General features: G+C 38.4%; 1 protein-coding gene across 2 annotated transcripts in view; it reads left to right on the top strand.

The window, feature by feature from the left end:
* Positions 1–16,086, top strand: part of LOC148425599 (transmembrane protein 65-like) — a 29,887-nt gene extending 13,801 nt beyond the window's left edge. For both annotated transcript variants that reach the window (XM_088411929.1, XM_088411930.1), the window contains 5 exons: positions 701–768; positions 2,818–2,872; positions 7,413–7,455; positions 13,280–13,385; positions 14,201–16,086. In XM_088411929.1, coding sequence (XP_088268055.1) covers positions 701–768; positions 2,818–2,872; positions 7,413–7,455; positions 13,280–13,385; positions 14,201–14,347 — 419 coding nt within the window. In that variant the 3' untranslated portion in view covers positions 14,348–16,086. The remainder of the gene's footprint in view (positions 1–700; positions 769–2,817; positions 2,873–7,412; positions 7,456–13,279; positions 13,386–14,200) is intronic.
* The last annotated feature ends 67 nt before the right edge of the window (positions 16,087–16,153 follow it).

The following is a 16,153-nucleotide window of genomic DNA, read 5'->3' on the forward strand; positions in this document are numbered from 1 at the left end:
TAAAAAAGATGCTAAGTCTAAAATAATCAGTAATAGTTAACACAGTCATCAAGTCACTCAGCAATCCCTGGAACGTGAACATTTCACTCACTCACTCACTCACTCACTCACTCACTCACTCACTCACTCACTCACTCACTCACACAAGCATTTCCTCCTAATGTGAGGATTGTGGCCCTGCTCTTGCCATTTTGATAATTACATTTGTAGAGGCTATTAACTTGAGGCCTACTGCAATGTCTGAAGCAAAACAGGTTGTGGCTAAAATTAGTTTCTCAAGTAAAGACCCTATCCCACTGCGGGGCAAATGTTGCAGAGTGTTTGCTGAGGTTGCGGCTGTTTTGGTTTTGAGAAGGACTCGTCAAAGGATCGCAAACATTCAGAAAACAACAATGAAAAAAATGCATAACCCTTTAGCGCAATTTATATGTTCAAGAGCAGTAGGAAGAAGTACAAAACATCTAGTCATATCTTATGTTCTCTAAGAATTACAAAAACAAATCATGTTTTCCAGTAGATGTACAAGTGAATTGTTAGATCCATATACTGTAGTCAAGACTTATTGTTCTTTATGTAAACAATATAATAAATCTACTCCAGAAGGGCCAATATCACCATTTGGATTATTTATTAAGCAAATTGTTGCCAGTGATCCTTCTTGATGAAATTCATGTTTTTTGTTTGTCTGTTTGTTTTTCAGTTCTCCTACACAATGCACTCCCTTTTGTTGGATTCGGATTCCTGGACAACTGTATCATGATTGTTGCTGTAAGTTTCATATTCAGTAAAAGCTAAGACAACATCATACAGATGCTAATGAAACATGAATTTAAATGGTAACTGAAAAGTCCAACTCTCTCAAGCGCTTTTTCTTTTTTTTTTTTTTTTTTCTTTCTTGGTCCACGTGCACAGGTATGATTTGTGCCAACACCTGATAATCATTTTTTGTATTTACATTTAGATAGATGGCACATACCACTAGCACCAGGCCGAAATGTTGTACCTCCAACACAGTCCATTTTCAGGAGACCGCAACCAATAATATTGCATCAAGAAAGTAAGAGAGCAAGCCATTTAAACGCTTTAGATATGGCAAAAAGAATATGCATCTGTTAAAAGGGACCAGTCAAAGTCTAGACCTAAGTCCAGTCTAGCATCTGTAGCAGGACTTTTTGACATTTTGAGCACAAACAAAAAAATATATCAAATATTATAATAAACACAAAGTCATGAGACAGAAGTGCAACAGTCCAGATGGGACTGTGACACTTTCTACTCAGTCATCATTTCACACTCCCTGTCTGATTTTGGTGCCTTTCTCTGTCTCCTAGCATTCAGCTTCTCATCTTGCACTCATTAATCTTACTGAAGGTCAACCAAACAAAAGCTGGCACATGAATTCTAATCTCATCTAAAATGATGCCACTTCTCAGACAGGTAGTAATTTACACAGCTAACATTTTATTGCACTGATTACATGATTCATTATCTGATATTATTTTACTTAAGTTTCTGCAATGTCACAAGTTTAAGGTTTTTGTATTGAAGATGTCAAACTTACAGCAATATTGTTATGGGTTTTGATGTACCCCAAGGTGCCTGATAGATGCTTAAATTAATCACTTAGTTAAAAACATAATTTCCCTTTAACAGATTGTTCAACAGGAAAAAAAAAAAACATACTTTTTCCTAACTCGTCACCATATCTTGCTGAAAGTTTCACCACTATTAATCAAATTTTAATTAATGTGCTGGCCAGTTCATTCCCCTAACACGTTTTAACATTTTGATTCCGACCAAGACGCAACTCTTATGAAATGAGTAACCACCACAGCTGTTCACAACATCTGGGTTACACATCATCAAAAAGATGTTTTTTTTTTTTTTAAATAATATCTTAATTCAAAAAAGTCATGCTGTGTACAAGAGCTTTGCCATTAATTCCCACAGAGAGGATGATACAAGCATTTCCACTTGTGGGCGATGGAATAGACATCAAACATTTTATATAAAATAAAAGAAGATAGTAAAAAAAAAAAAAAAAAAGAAATTGCTTGTTGCAAAACAGTCCTGAACACAGTGATTTTCCTCTCGATATATTTCCATTGTATCTGTTTTGTGTGTTAAGGATCGGAAATTGTAAGACTGGGCAGTAGAGTTTGATAACGATTCGCATTTAGCTAAGCCAATAGTAGTGCATCTTGGCAGCTCAGCTTTTATTTACATTTGCTCCCCAGCCTACGGCGACTGACAGTCTCAACAGTCCATGGAAAGCCTGTTGATGGAGCATCTTCCATCTCCTGCTATCTTCTGAAGTCGCACTGACGCTATTATTTTTCTTATTCTTATTTTTTATTTTTTATTTTTTTACTCCCGGGTGGCAAACTGTCTATCCACTAGCCACCGCTTTATCCGGGGTCAGGTCGCGGGGGCAGCAACTTGCGCAGGCAAGCCCAGGCATTGGCTTGTATCAGGAATCTCTATCTTTCGGTCATGACCCACAGCTCGTGACCATAGGTGAGGGCAGGGACATAGATCGACGGTAAGTCGAGAGCTTTCGGCTCAGCTTCACTATAACTGACCAATACGGCGTCCACATCACGGCAGACACTACACTGTCTCTGCACTGATGCACCGATCTCCCGTTCCATCCTACCCTCATTTGTGAACAAGACCCCAAGATACTTAAACTCCTCCACTTGGGGCAGGACCTCAAATACAAAAAGCATTACACGATTAATGTTAATGCTATTCAAATAGTACAAAAGAGACTTATCTGTATTATCATAGTTACCCAGTGTGTTTGCAATCCTCCAGGGCACGCAGATTGAGTTGTCCATCGGTGTGATCCTTGGCATTTCTACTATGGCAGGTAAGATCAACACTGTATCTTCATGCATAATCATTGTTGTATGGTCGCTCATCCTCGCTAGGGTTGCTGGCTTTTGCTGGTGCATATCCTAGCTGTCTTTAGGCAGGAGACACCCTGAATTAATTAACAACCATTCACACACCCAATCACACCTAAGGACAATTTAGTGTGTCAAATGCACCCGCCATGCATGTTTTTGGAAGGTGAGAGGAAGCCAGAGTGCCCGCAGAGAACCCACGTGGGCTCGGGGAAAACATGCAAACTCCACACAGGCAGGCCGGAGCGATCTAGAATTGAACTTGGGACTCTGAAATGTGAGGCAGATGTGCTAACCACTCTTCCACCAACCACATAATTGGTTCAAGAAAACAAAATGTACATTTTTGCCCCCTCACTACACCTTTGTCAGCTCTGCAGTTTGCCACCAATGGATAAGATATGGTATGCCATCAAAACCATTTGTTAATGTACACCATCACAAATGCTCCCTGTCGGCTGTTGCACAGCTACAAAAAACATGTAGTTTTAGCAAATGGTTCTTGGCTTAATAATTTATGGAGGACCACTGCATTGGTAAATAATAACTTTCAAAATATGACACTATAAGACATATGTAGTTATGAGTTTTTAATGATGTAATTTTCATCAACTATTGTCTGCAGTTCCCTTAATTTACATAAAAAGGCCATTTACATTTTAACATGATCACTAAATGTGATTTAACTGCAATTTGCAAGACATTTACAGTGATAAGGCGGACTTATTTATAGACATATACACAGAACTTCGAGGAAAAAATGCCGGTCGTTTTTGTAATCATGATCTTATTCACTCTAAGGAATCCATGAAACTTTTTCAGATGAAGAACATTTATTGATTTAGAAAACAGTAATATCGTGACAGGTTGAGTCAGCTGAGTACATTTTCCTCTTTCACCATGACTCTTCAGTTCCTTCTGATTCCCTGTATGCATTTAGGGAGTATTGCTTTTTTTGTCAAAGAGATAACTCTCTAGCTTTTTACTAATATTGAATCCAATATCACTTTAACTCCCCATGTGACAAGCTTTCAATGTAACTATAATGAAATATTTTTTGTGTCTACTATAGGACAGACTGTAGATAGACAGACAACATTAAGGGATCATGTTATCTTGTTTACAGTCAAAAGTGAATTTGAATGTAAAGCATTTCAAGAATTGCTTGCTTTATGTTCAGTTTAGGTTTAATCAAATTGGTACATCTCTTATTAGACTAATGCGCTTTTCTGCCATATTGAATAAAAGTCGAACAAGCATTAACAAAAAGTAACATGTTAGATTCATTCAGTGTTTCTGGGGGGAGCTAGGCGATGCCAGGGGGGGGTGCGGATGAGCCCAGGAAAACGGATTTGGTTTTGCCATGTGAACTGTAATTGGGAAAAATAAATATTGGCATCTTTTTTTTCAGGCACTTTGATGCACTTGGGTTGTTTTTTTCTGCTTAGACAAACCTTTAACCTGTTTAAATTCTGTAAAAAGGTAGTTAGCAGTTGTTGAAAGAGATTTAGCTATACTTCTACTATCTATACATTTTTTTAGATAATGATCCTATTTATGGTTGGTGTGGCAAGTGGGTGGGGGTGCACGGAATATTTTCTCTTTCCTGGGTAGGGGGGGGCTTTGCAAAATATAATTGAGAAGCACTGGATTAATTGATGGTAAATTTTCCCCACATATCAAGGAAATGTAGTCATATGCCTAACTCTAGTGCATTTTCCTGTGGAACCTCTCCTCTGCTCATTCGGTGAAATAAGCCCTGTCAGGTCAAGAAAGATTAGAATTCGGAGCTGCAAACTGAGGAGACTTTTTTTGTATGTCATTTTGATACAATCTGCTGGCTCGGTGACACCTTCTGCCTCTTATCTTTGATTGCAGAGATTTGACCACAAGTTCGCTGCAGTTTATTTCATGGTTGAAGCCCACTTAGGCGCCCATGGCTAAAAGTCATGAGAGCAGCTTCTTTTCCCTTTCCCATCCTGACATTTTCAGCTATTGAGATGCCATTTACAGGCACTCTGGTGACATTCAAGTTCCAAACGGATGCCTGTGTCACAGCCACTACAAAGTGATTTAGCACTTGTGTCAAGACCGCAGTCAAGTTCACCCATCACTCCGTTACTGGGATGCAAATATGTAAAAATGACTCCACGCTATGTCGCTGTTGGAGGGTGCACAATTGCAAAATAATGTGCTGTTGATTATATTGCTTCTATTGTCTCTTGACTGGAGAAAAATGGCCTTTTTCATTGCTGTTGAAAAGTATATATATTGTACAGTATACTGCTTAAGAGGACATTATGGGTCAATGGACATTATGATCAGTGGTATGGTCTCATGCAAGTTATTTTCATGGCTCATTTATTCACTCGCTTTTTATGTGGTGGGCAATATTCTTGACTGCAGGTTTGCATGCCCAGCCAAAGTGGATGTGAACACAGTTGACTTGGATTGGCGTTCTCTCATTCCTTTTAAATGCAGTGCACAAAACGATTTGATAGAGAAGAAGAAGAGGAAGAGGAAGAAGAAGAGAATCGAAAATGGAATCAGAATCATAAAAATAGATTCACATTGCTCTCGGGCATATATGAAAAGACTAGCCCTCTCTATGCCTAACTGCTCAGCATGGACGTGGATAGTGATGAACCAAATTCCCTATAAGGTGCAATGAGGCTTATGCCAGCACAAAAATCAAAGTGTACCAGTTTTTACACTCAAGTGCATCTGAAGAACCCATAGAATGGAACATTCTCTCACAATACACAGATAATTTTGTTGTAAAATACTGAATAGAATACTGTATTATTATATGTGTACATACAGTATAATCCAACCCTCAGCGATAGGTTCGCTGGGTTAATTCCCAAAAGAAATGAACACTTCCGTGTCAGACCCTGAAAATATCTTTAAATTCATTTTCTCTCACTGGATTGTCTTTGGACTGTAATAAACTTTAGTCACTGTTACCATCTGCGGGGAATACTGGATGGTTGCTATTAATACTGCTTAATAATTAATCATAAAATTAAAATACTGTATACCTGTAAAACGTTTCATCAGCCTTACCGCACACACAAGCATATAAGGACACATCGTGGTTCGGTATTTTGTAGTTGTGTTTGTGAGAATTGTCATATTTCTCAGCTGCTGATAAGAAATGCTTTAAAGAGCCTCTTCACCCACCCCAGCCCTCATCCACCCATCTCATGCTTCTCCAGCACCACTACAAAATGTCTATTTTAGCCAGAGTGCAACTGCACTAACATGTGGAGGCGGACTGAAAAGTCAATGTTTTCATGTTATGAAGCCGTGAACTGCAGGCAGGGAGAAGTGTGGCTAGTAATAGATCGACTCATTTAACACAGCTTTACAGAGTCGCTTTCATGATGTGCTGGCACACGTTGACTTCACTTAGCTCAATTCCTTGGTGGCTCACTTGGCCACATGTTCAGGTGTATCAGCCAAAAAAAGAAACCGAGGTGAGTAATCCTGGATGATGTTTTACATACGGCTGATGAAACGCTGATGAAATTTAAACTGGGAGGCACGATACACTCACTCAATTAAAAAAAAAAAGCCTTTTCGTTGATCATGTTTAATTATGAAGTGTTCCTCAGTGTGTTTTTGGGGCAGAACATTGGATGACTAGTTATCGGGCTGCACAAGTAATCGAATTTTAATTGCCATCACCATATTAGCTACCACGATTAATTAAGCTGATTCTCGGCGATATTAACATTTAAAAAGCTGTTTACCTTACGTGTCAAATCAAGCACTTTGTCATCAAAAATTTGAATAAATTATGTTTGAAATGACCAAAAATGACATTTTGACTGCTAACTGATTAAATTTGATTAAAAATAAACAATGTGCTTAGTTCTAAGTAGGCTTATGCTTCATTTTTTTCATTGGTTTGCACTCAGCAAGTAAGTGAATTATTTACTTCATTTTAGTTATTATAATTTGTAAGTATCAAGCCTTGAAGCCTTGGTTATATACAGCTTGTTTAAAAATGAAGGCAATAAATAGACATGTTTGACCAAACATGATTAAGAATCGTGATTAATAATTGTGATATCAGTATTGACCAAAATAATTGTGATTATTATGTTGGCCATAATCGTGCAGCTCTAACTAGTTAGCATGTCTGCTTCACAGTTCAGAGGTTCAATTCCAGCTTCCTCCCACATTCCAAAAACATTCATGGCAGGTGTATTGGACAGTCTAAATTGTCCTTTAGGTGCAATGGGATGCGTGAATGCTTGTTCGTAGCTTTGTGGATGGATGTATGACTGTTTCTAATAGCTTGACTCTTTTGAGAAATGAAGTAAACATTTCGGCAACTGCAAACACAATAATGTTCTTTTTCTTAATTTAATATATATTTGACACTGTCACTCTAAACTATTTTTATCTTCGAATATTTCTGTCAAACAAATCACTGTCTGTTGGCTATGCTTGATGCAAATTTCAGTCTTCAACTCTCATCTCTTTCTTCCTCAGCTGCCGCTCTTGGCAACTTGGTGTCTGATCTGGCAGGACTCGGGTAAGAAAAAGTTCGCACTCATACATATGCAGATACACCTATCAGCACACACGCTCGCCTCCACGCACTTAAGCACATACAGTGACTTGAAATGAGATTTGTGACTCGCGAGCGCTGATTTGAGGCACAATGCATTTTATTGTTACCACTTTTACAGTGCACTTTGGAAAGGATAAATGAGTGATGAAATGATCATTTCGCTCAGTGTGGAAATATGTTTAATTATACAGCGCGTAACACATTTGGTACACCTTTGAGACTATTGTCTCAGAGGCCATTCAATATTATGAAGTGACTTCTTTTTGAGTTTTTTAGGGATTTTCTTTGCAAAATAAAGTAAACAGTGTTTCGTCTACATTCATTTAGGAGTGATAGCCCACTGCTCCTAAACCCTCGCCGCCACCGCTTGGGCTGGCCAATGTATTGTTTTAGGACCAAACAATAGGCGCAATTTGGGCATTGTCACAGCTGTGTTTTCGTTTAAAGGCTTAATCCTCCAAGCTCACCAATCAGTGGCATGCTACAGGTCACACAAACCAGCTCCAAAATGATTTAAAAAAAAAAAAAAGTGTAATTTTCATCCTGTCGCCCTTACTCTTGGAGCAGCATCAGCAAATAAGCTGCGTCGTGCAGATCCTCTCATTTGTGGTGAACTACCCTTTCCACCCCAAGCAAACGAGAGGTCGCTAAGTATGCTACTCCGTAATGTAAAATACAGTCGAGAAATAACCAAAGTAAGGGCTTCAGCATATGTCTGGCTAGAACTGCATTTGGAGGGAGAGCCAATGACTTTAAACAGCAAATTTGTAACATAGTTAATACATATGTTTTCATCAACTAAGACTGCTATAGACATCTGATATGATATCAGCCATGATGATGAGCTCCATGTCAAAAGCAAATTAAATATCAGCAGTATTAGTTGTACTATTTTGCATCAAACAGCGCAGTTGTCAGATTTGCACAGTATTCAGTCTCAAAATCCAGATTATTTTAATTGATTTAATTTTGCCTCGGGGATTGTTTTCTAAATGTTAAATGGATTTCATGACAAAAGAAAACGTTGACACAAACTAATTTGAATGAAGAGAAGCAGAGCAGCATGCATCTGATACCTTCTGAACCTCTTTTACAGGAACTATGTATCTTTTCATATTTTATTAAGGTAATCATAAATACATAAGGTGAACCCTAACCATACAACATAAAATAAAAATCTATCTTTACATACACTATTTTACATAGTGGCATATTTATGCAAGACGGCAAGTAGTACAGTAATTGTTGCCTTGCTAGGGAAATTCAAAAAACAGGACTGCATCGCTCACAAAAGTAACAGGCTCGCAGTTGCACAGATGCAGCACACAAAACATCAGCAAGGATGTTTCACCGTATGACTCCATGATAGATGTCTCACATTGTTGTGGCCTTTTTACACTCGCATACATATACACGCCCCCTGAGGTGTATGTGCTCTTCTGTCACAATCTGGAGAACACCCCCGCTGTGGGTTGTCAAGGTGAGACCATATCGGGTCAGATGTGAGAGAAGCAGAGAGCTGCTTCTTCGCAACTGTGGTGTCACATTTCATATTCAATTTCAGGAGCAAAATGGAGGAAACCACATGTGTAATTGTAGCCCAAATACAAATTCTGTTATGAAGTCCTAAGAGTCGAATGACACATGAGCCGTCTAAATAGAAAACCTTGTTCAGTTGTAAAATAACTTATGTAAACAATGTATTGAAAAGCAATATGATCCCAGGCTATTGAACTCATTGATTATTCATACTGCTCTGGTGGAAATCATCTCTTTTCCAGGCAAGGCCAAATGACAAATAGCCAAATATATCCTTGCACCCATACATTTGCATGAATTACAGGCTGGCTTCTGCTTTGCCCTCGCTTCATCTGTTTGCTCAATTTCAGGCAGACTGCTCAAATAGTTGGAATTAATTCCTGTATAATCCACCCAAGCGCGCTACATCAAAGCTCAATGAATTGATTTTTGTACTTGTTTTTTTTGTCATTTTTTTTTCCCAGTGTAATTGTTAGTTTGGGAAAGCATGGTGGTATCGCTGCTGGCTCACATCAGAGGTGTGGGCTTCGCTTGTCTTCCTTCGCTACTCCAAATACATGTGCAGTACCAGTCAGAAGTTCATAATCATCTTTTTTTTTATAGCAAGTATATTATTCCTTAAGTCATTGACGTTATGAAAAAATATTGAGGAAAACAAAGCATTTTTAATCAAAACATAACGTAGGCGTCTTGTGCGCGGATAACAACGTTGCTTATCTTGGTATTCTCTAAGTTAGGCTTATTTTGTAGATCATGCTTTCTGATTGGGTCGATGTTCACTTCCCAGCTGTGCGTTATTATAAGAGACCTCTTCATATGTAGAAGGCCATTTGAATTTGAAGGTGTTTCCAAGCTTTTAATTTATACTATATATCAGCCAGTGGTAACTGAAGACTGGTTTAAGAACTTAACATTCTAAACTGCTATTCATGTGTAAATAAATAAATAAATGTGCATTTTAAATGTTATGTGTGTTGTAAATTCGCATTATTCATTAATTGCTAAGATTTTTTCCTTGTTGCAATGGTGGAAAACTAAGTCTGTAAAATGTAAAAAGATCCAATATGTCAACTTTTCAAACCAAGGTTGGAGTCTGTTTATCTCATCTAACTTCTTGACTACTGCCTTCATCTCTCGACACCCTCCACCTTTCGACACCCACCGTTCTTTTTAAATAATAGATTCTCTAATATATGCCAAAAAACAAGCAATGTATTGCTAAAAACAAGATTTTCTGAAATTTCTGATCCGGGTCCAAATTGTACGACAACAAGAACATTAGACATGAGATGTCCAACCGCAAAATAAATCTTCCAAAGGACATACCTGTCACTCAAATCATGCAAGTTAGATATGAGCCGTAACCTCCCAAGTCACCAATTCTTTCCCCATCCCCAAATACATCATGTCCATTGCCGTTTAATGGGAAAGGTCAGAAGCTGGTGGTCCTCTCGAGCCTCTTCCTTCAATCATAAAATTAAGAGGTGTTCCTTTAGGGCCGTGTGTGAACTTTACTGCTCTCTTGCATTCACAAGCTAAAGTGTCTATTGCTTGTTTAATCACGGTGCCTTTATGTGTACATGGACTGTATGTGTGCATATGTGCTGACAGCTCAAGTCTTATTTGCCAACACAGTCTCAGCTGCTGTTCTTTTCATGAGCCAATTCATCTGCTCCTTTTCAGCACAGCCAGGAAGGACCCGCTATATAACATATAATTGGACCTAGAAATGTTAAGGGCGGAGGCCAAAAAGAATTCAATTTGTGCCTCCAGGGAATAATAGTGGAGAGAAAAATATCTGCACTCTCTATGTTATGACCCACAAACTGACTATAAAGATAAATCCAGGGGTCATTATCATTATATCCTATATCCTATCCTCTTTAATCTCAGCACAATTCAAACTGTTACCATTTTATTAATTACACAAGTACCCAGACTACATCTGTTTTGACGTGAATATAACTCTCACTCCGCCTTAACTATTGTTAGCATTTCTTTTCTAACATTGATAGCACCCAGCTTTTGGATTGGGTAAATAGTCGTACCCCAAATTTGCGTACCATTTAACCAAAAAAGTTCCAAATCCATTCAAAACGGGGTACCTTTGCTGGAAAACCCATCCTTGTCCAACGAATGAAAAATCCAATTTGAACATAATGGCTTTATCTACACTATATGTTGTTTGGAGCACTTTACCAAGCCGCACCATTCATATTTTGGAAACAATCTTAGTGTACTAACCGGCCAATGTTCTTAACCTGGCCACGTGGCTAGCTACATGGAAGTCTTTTCATTTTCAATGTAAAATCACTTACTTTAAACTCGGCCTACACTGGTAAACGACAGACCCCAAGTTGTTTTTTTTTTTCCCCTTTTAGTACACTTTGAAATCCATCAATGTCGTGTTCGTCGAACCAGCCGGCCAGCGCTAAGATTCCCTAACAAAGGAGGGTTTCTCTGGTCCGGCATCCTATTTTGCAAACTATATTCATGTTAGCATGCCGTAAGACGTCAACAGCCAAGTCATGACAAAGGTGTGCTACGTTGACTGATAGCTTAAGTTTAATACGATCCTCATTTGATGGCTGAACGTGATGACACGTTGATGACAATTTGACTCAAATGTGAAAATTCAGATTCAGCATTTTTTTTCAAGAGTCACCAGCGATTCTTTCCAAGCCCTTGTAAAAAGACACCTCTGGGCCACTATTTGTGGTGCTGTGATAGTTTCTTATCATTCCCCTATTGCAAAGTGCTGCATTCGCCTAACTTGTGTGCAGGCAGCGTGGTTTCACTTCCCACTCGGTGTCTGCCTGAGTGTGAATGGTTGACTGGCGACAGTCCGGGGTGTGAAGTCAGGCAAAGTCAGTTTGGACAGTCTCCAGCTTTCAGCAGCCCCAAACAGGATTTCCGCTGGAGAAAATAGATTGATGTTTAGTTTCTGTTCCACTATGCTTAAAGTCATCTTTAAAATATTGTGTTTGCACCTACCTTCTCAAATAGGACATTTGTCATCTCTCAACGGCGCTGACTTGACATTTGTTTGTCACTGAGGGGCTGAGTGGCCGTTAAATATGTCATTTAGTTATAACTTCAAATGTTATGGACACATTTGTCACACTGGAACTGCATGTCAGCGAAATACGGACGGGTTGGGTCGCAATATTTTGTAACTGTGGTGGATAAAAATGAAAATGTTGTCAAAAGTGTCAAAAAGTATCGGTGGCACCGCATTCCCTCCTGTTTTCCTTTCGTGATGAATAACTTTGTAGCAATCCAATTTGAAAATCCTTCACAAGATCACAGATGAGTCATTGAGAACATCAATCCAGTTGTTCCGTAATCATTCCAAAGCCCGCTTTTTGACAGTCCTTTTTCTGCCAGTCCTTATACTTTTTGACCATAGTATTTTTTAGGGTCACCTCATGTTGGTGACAGTCAAATGAAACTTGAACCAAAGTGGCCATTGTAAGGGATCAAACCAAGTTAATGTTGTTTAGCACACAAAATGATGAAGTGCCAAATTGATTTTAAAATTTTTCTTATAATCAGCGGTCTTCTGTTTTGCATGTGTTTTGGGAGTTCCGTAGATGGATTGGATGTGGGTGTGATTGAAGGCATAAGTGAGGAAAAATCGAGGTTTTGGGCTGCTGTTTTGCAGCAGGCGTCCCTTGGGAGAGAGAAGATGGGAACACTGGTCAAAAAATGATTGATTTATGGCACATCGATGATTTGACTCCGTGCCCCCCGAATAATAAAACTGTCAAGATGTTGACGCATCCATTTCGGGCGGCGACATGCTCTTCACGCTTTATGGTCACAAATCACATAATGCACATTTAATCTACCTCATTTTGAGTCATTTCCCTGGTCGCTACTTGCTAATTACTTCACACCTGTGGACAATTTTGAGTCTTCACTTAACCTAACAAACATGTTTTTTTGGGTGTGGGGGAAAATTGGAGTGCATGCAGATAGCACGCCACCTGTGAAGCAGCAGATATCACCTTAGTTCAAATGAATGCCGTCTGCTCATACTAAAACACTGTCATCAATTTAAAATATATATATATATATATATATATATATATATATATATATATATATATATATATATATATATATATATATATATATATATATATATATATATATATATATATATATATATATATAAAGTTGAGATGTTTTGACTCGCCTTTCTTTTTTAATTCATTTCTGTCCTTTTCAATGAACTCTCCAGGCTGGCAGGTTACGTGGAGGCTTTGGCATCCCGACTGGGGATGCAAATTCCTGACCTGAGTCCAAAGCAGGCCGACATGTGGCAGACCAGAGTCAGCTCCCACTCGGTTGGTAACGTAACCTGCTGAAGAGAGGCAAACACCTGCCAAATGGTGCTAAACAATGAAGCCACAATATGTAAAAAGAACGCACGTAAAATACCTTCTTAAAAGTCATAAGGAACATGGATTGTTAAGTTATCGATTTTGAAATATATTTATGATGCATCTCTAATAAAGAGATTAGGATCTGTCATCTACTGTAGTAGTACATGATATTGGTGGAGTATCCCGGTCCAAAGGAGGTCACACCAGGTCAACCAAGGTTGTGTCCCAAATTTGCCGCTTGTACATCCATGCTATCGGTCAACAAGTTTTGCTTCTTCTCGAGTGCTGAACGGAGGCAGGTTCATTTGTGTTTGCTGCGGCGTTAAAGATTAAATAGACTTTCAAATTGGTGAGGGTTTACTCAAGCAAAACTGAATTAATTAGGACAATTATTATATCGCGCCGCATTTACAAGCTAGGTAAGCAGCTGCAGGCATTGATGGCTTTAATTTGTTCCGCATTGCCTCAAATAAAAGTTAGACGTCTACATTGTGCCCTTTAGATCGCTTGATGTCGGAAGGAACATTACACCTGAAAGATTTTCAATAGCGAGCAGCCTGTGCGCCGCCAGATGTAATTAGCTCCGCACGGTTTGATTTGTCAAGCACCTAAAATGGGGACAGCAAAAGTTCACGTCAATCTTCAGAGCCGCTTTTTCTTGGAAAATGTGCGAAAGGAAATCAAGGTTTTTGTTTTTGTTTTTCCATTTATTGGTCCTGCAATTAGACGGACAAATTTCACGTTTAGCTCCCGTAACTTTTCATATTTGCTCGCAGGGCAAAGCCATCGGCGTGGGCATCGGCTGCATCCTGGGCATGTTCCCCCTCCTCTTCTTCAGCGACGACGACGACAAGAAAGACGGCAACAAGGACGCCAAGAAGGACAAGACGCAAACGCCCGCTGCCGCTCACGACAAAAAGTGAAGCTCACTTTGGACCCATGGACAAAAAAAATGAATAAATAAAGACGCCCAAATAGCCCAAGGCTTCCGATCTTGAAGACCTTCTTGAAAGTGAAGCACATGGACGTATGCTCCAGACATCATAATCATCATCATCATCAGTTTGCTAATGGGAGCTAGAGGAAATGGACTTTAACTTTAACATCATGTTTTATGATGTAGCAGCATTTTAAAGACGTCTAATATGGGAACATTTAACTTGTTTTAGTTTTAAATGTTGACTATCATCAGGCGTATGGGAGTTCATCCCCAAATTTTATTGAGCTAAACACATATTTGACAGTACCAAAAACAAGCTAAAAAGTCTAAAAAAAAAAAAAAAAAAAAAAAGGAGACACTGTCTACTGAAATAATGACGATCTCGTTTCTCTTGTCAGTGAGAAATGCGGGTCTTCTCAGTCTAACACAAAGCTTTTGTTCTCTTCATTGCGCCTTCTGCCATCTAGTGGGAGAGCATTTAATTGTTCTATCTGTCATTTGTCACTGACATGGATGGATGAACATTTTTTGAAAATGAATTCAACAGATATCTTGTCACATGACCTCCGAGTGGAATTGAATGAGTGCAATATTTTGTGTCTCTACTGCACTCTGCTGGTTGAGACTCCTACCTTTCGAGGTGCCATTATTGGATACACTCAAGATCAAATCCAAGAGCCAGATGAACAAATCCCCTTAAAAAAATCGTAATGTTGACTTTGAAAAAAAAACAAAACATGTAATATTGTGGGAGTACATAAGATGCAAAGTCTCAAATAGTTCATCCCTCTCATGGAGCTCAATGAATATCAGAAATTGTACTTGTCAATTGGGAGAATTTTTCTTGTTGTTATCAGATGCTGTCCCTAAAATGGAAATAAGCGAGTTTGGAAGCAGCAGTCCAAAACTATTCATTTTTATTATAGTTCGTTCCCTCTTAGTAGCAGATCGATGTCAATTGCCCTCCAGGTTCTCGATTGTGTTTTCACCACTTTGCATTTTATTTACTGTCTATAATCGCTACTCTAATTCTACGTTTAACACCTAATGTTGTATTTATTTATAACTATTCATTAGTTAGTTGAAATCAAAAATGCTTTTTTTTTGTTTTTGTTTTGGTTATGATCTTTTGGTTGTGATTGTTTGACCATTCAGCACATGCATTGAATCGCTTACATTCCAATCCTGTTTTGTTCTGTAAACTTGAATTTATTAGCATGCTGAAAACTGGCAAAGTTATTTTAACTTATCATATACGTCATCTCCATATGACAGGATGGAATATAAATATAACAAAGCACATGAATTGAGTTGGATGAATATGACTACGTTTAGCCGTTAACATTATTAAGTAATGAGAAAGTGTTCCCATTCATTTTACTCATTTATCTTTTCCTACTTGATGTCTTATTTGTAGAGAAACTGTAATACGACTGCAACTCGCACCAGAAAATAGGAATTATGATGCGTATGAGACACATACACTACTTGATAGTATTAAATGAACGCTGTTTATTTTTATGGCTGTTGTCATGACGACTGTTATTTTGTGGGAGGTTTGAAAATGCATGTACTAGTTATTTATATTCCTGATTAGTTTGTATCAAAACTTGAGAAGTGGTTACAAGCCGCATGCTTATTTCAGCATGGGTTGTTAAAAGATTTGAAGGATTTTTTTGTTTTGTTTTTTCATCTGCCTTTAATAAACACTCAAATATTCAATTGGGGAGTACACTCTGTCTAGGTGTCATAGAGCTTTTGTCATGTATAGAAAAATATATTTCCAAAT

This window comes from Hippichthys cyanospilos, chromosome 3, assembly GCF_059441005.1.
Source record: "Hippichthys cyanospilos isolate Australia breed blue-spotted pipefish chromosome 3, RoL_Hcya_1.0, whole genome shotgun sequence".
In the NCBI taxonomy this organism is placed as follows: Eukaryota; Metazoa; Chordata; class Actinopteri; order Syngnathiformes; family Syngnathidae; genus Hippichthys; species Hippichthys cyanospilos.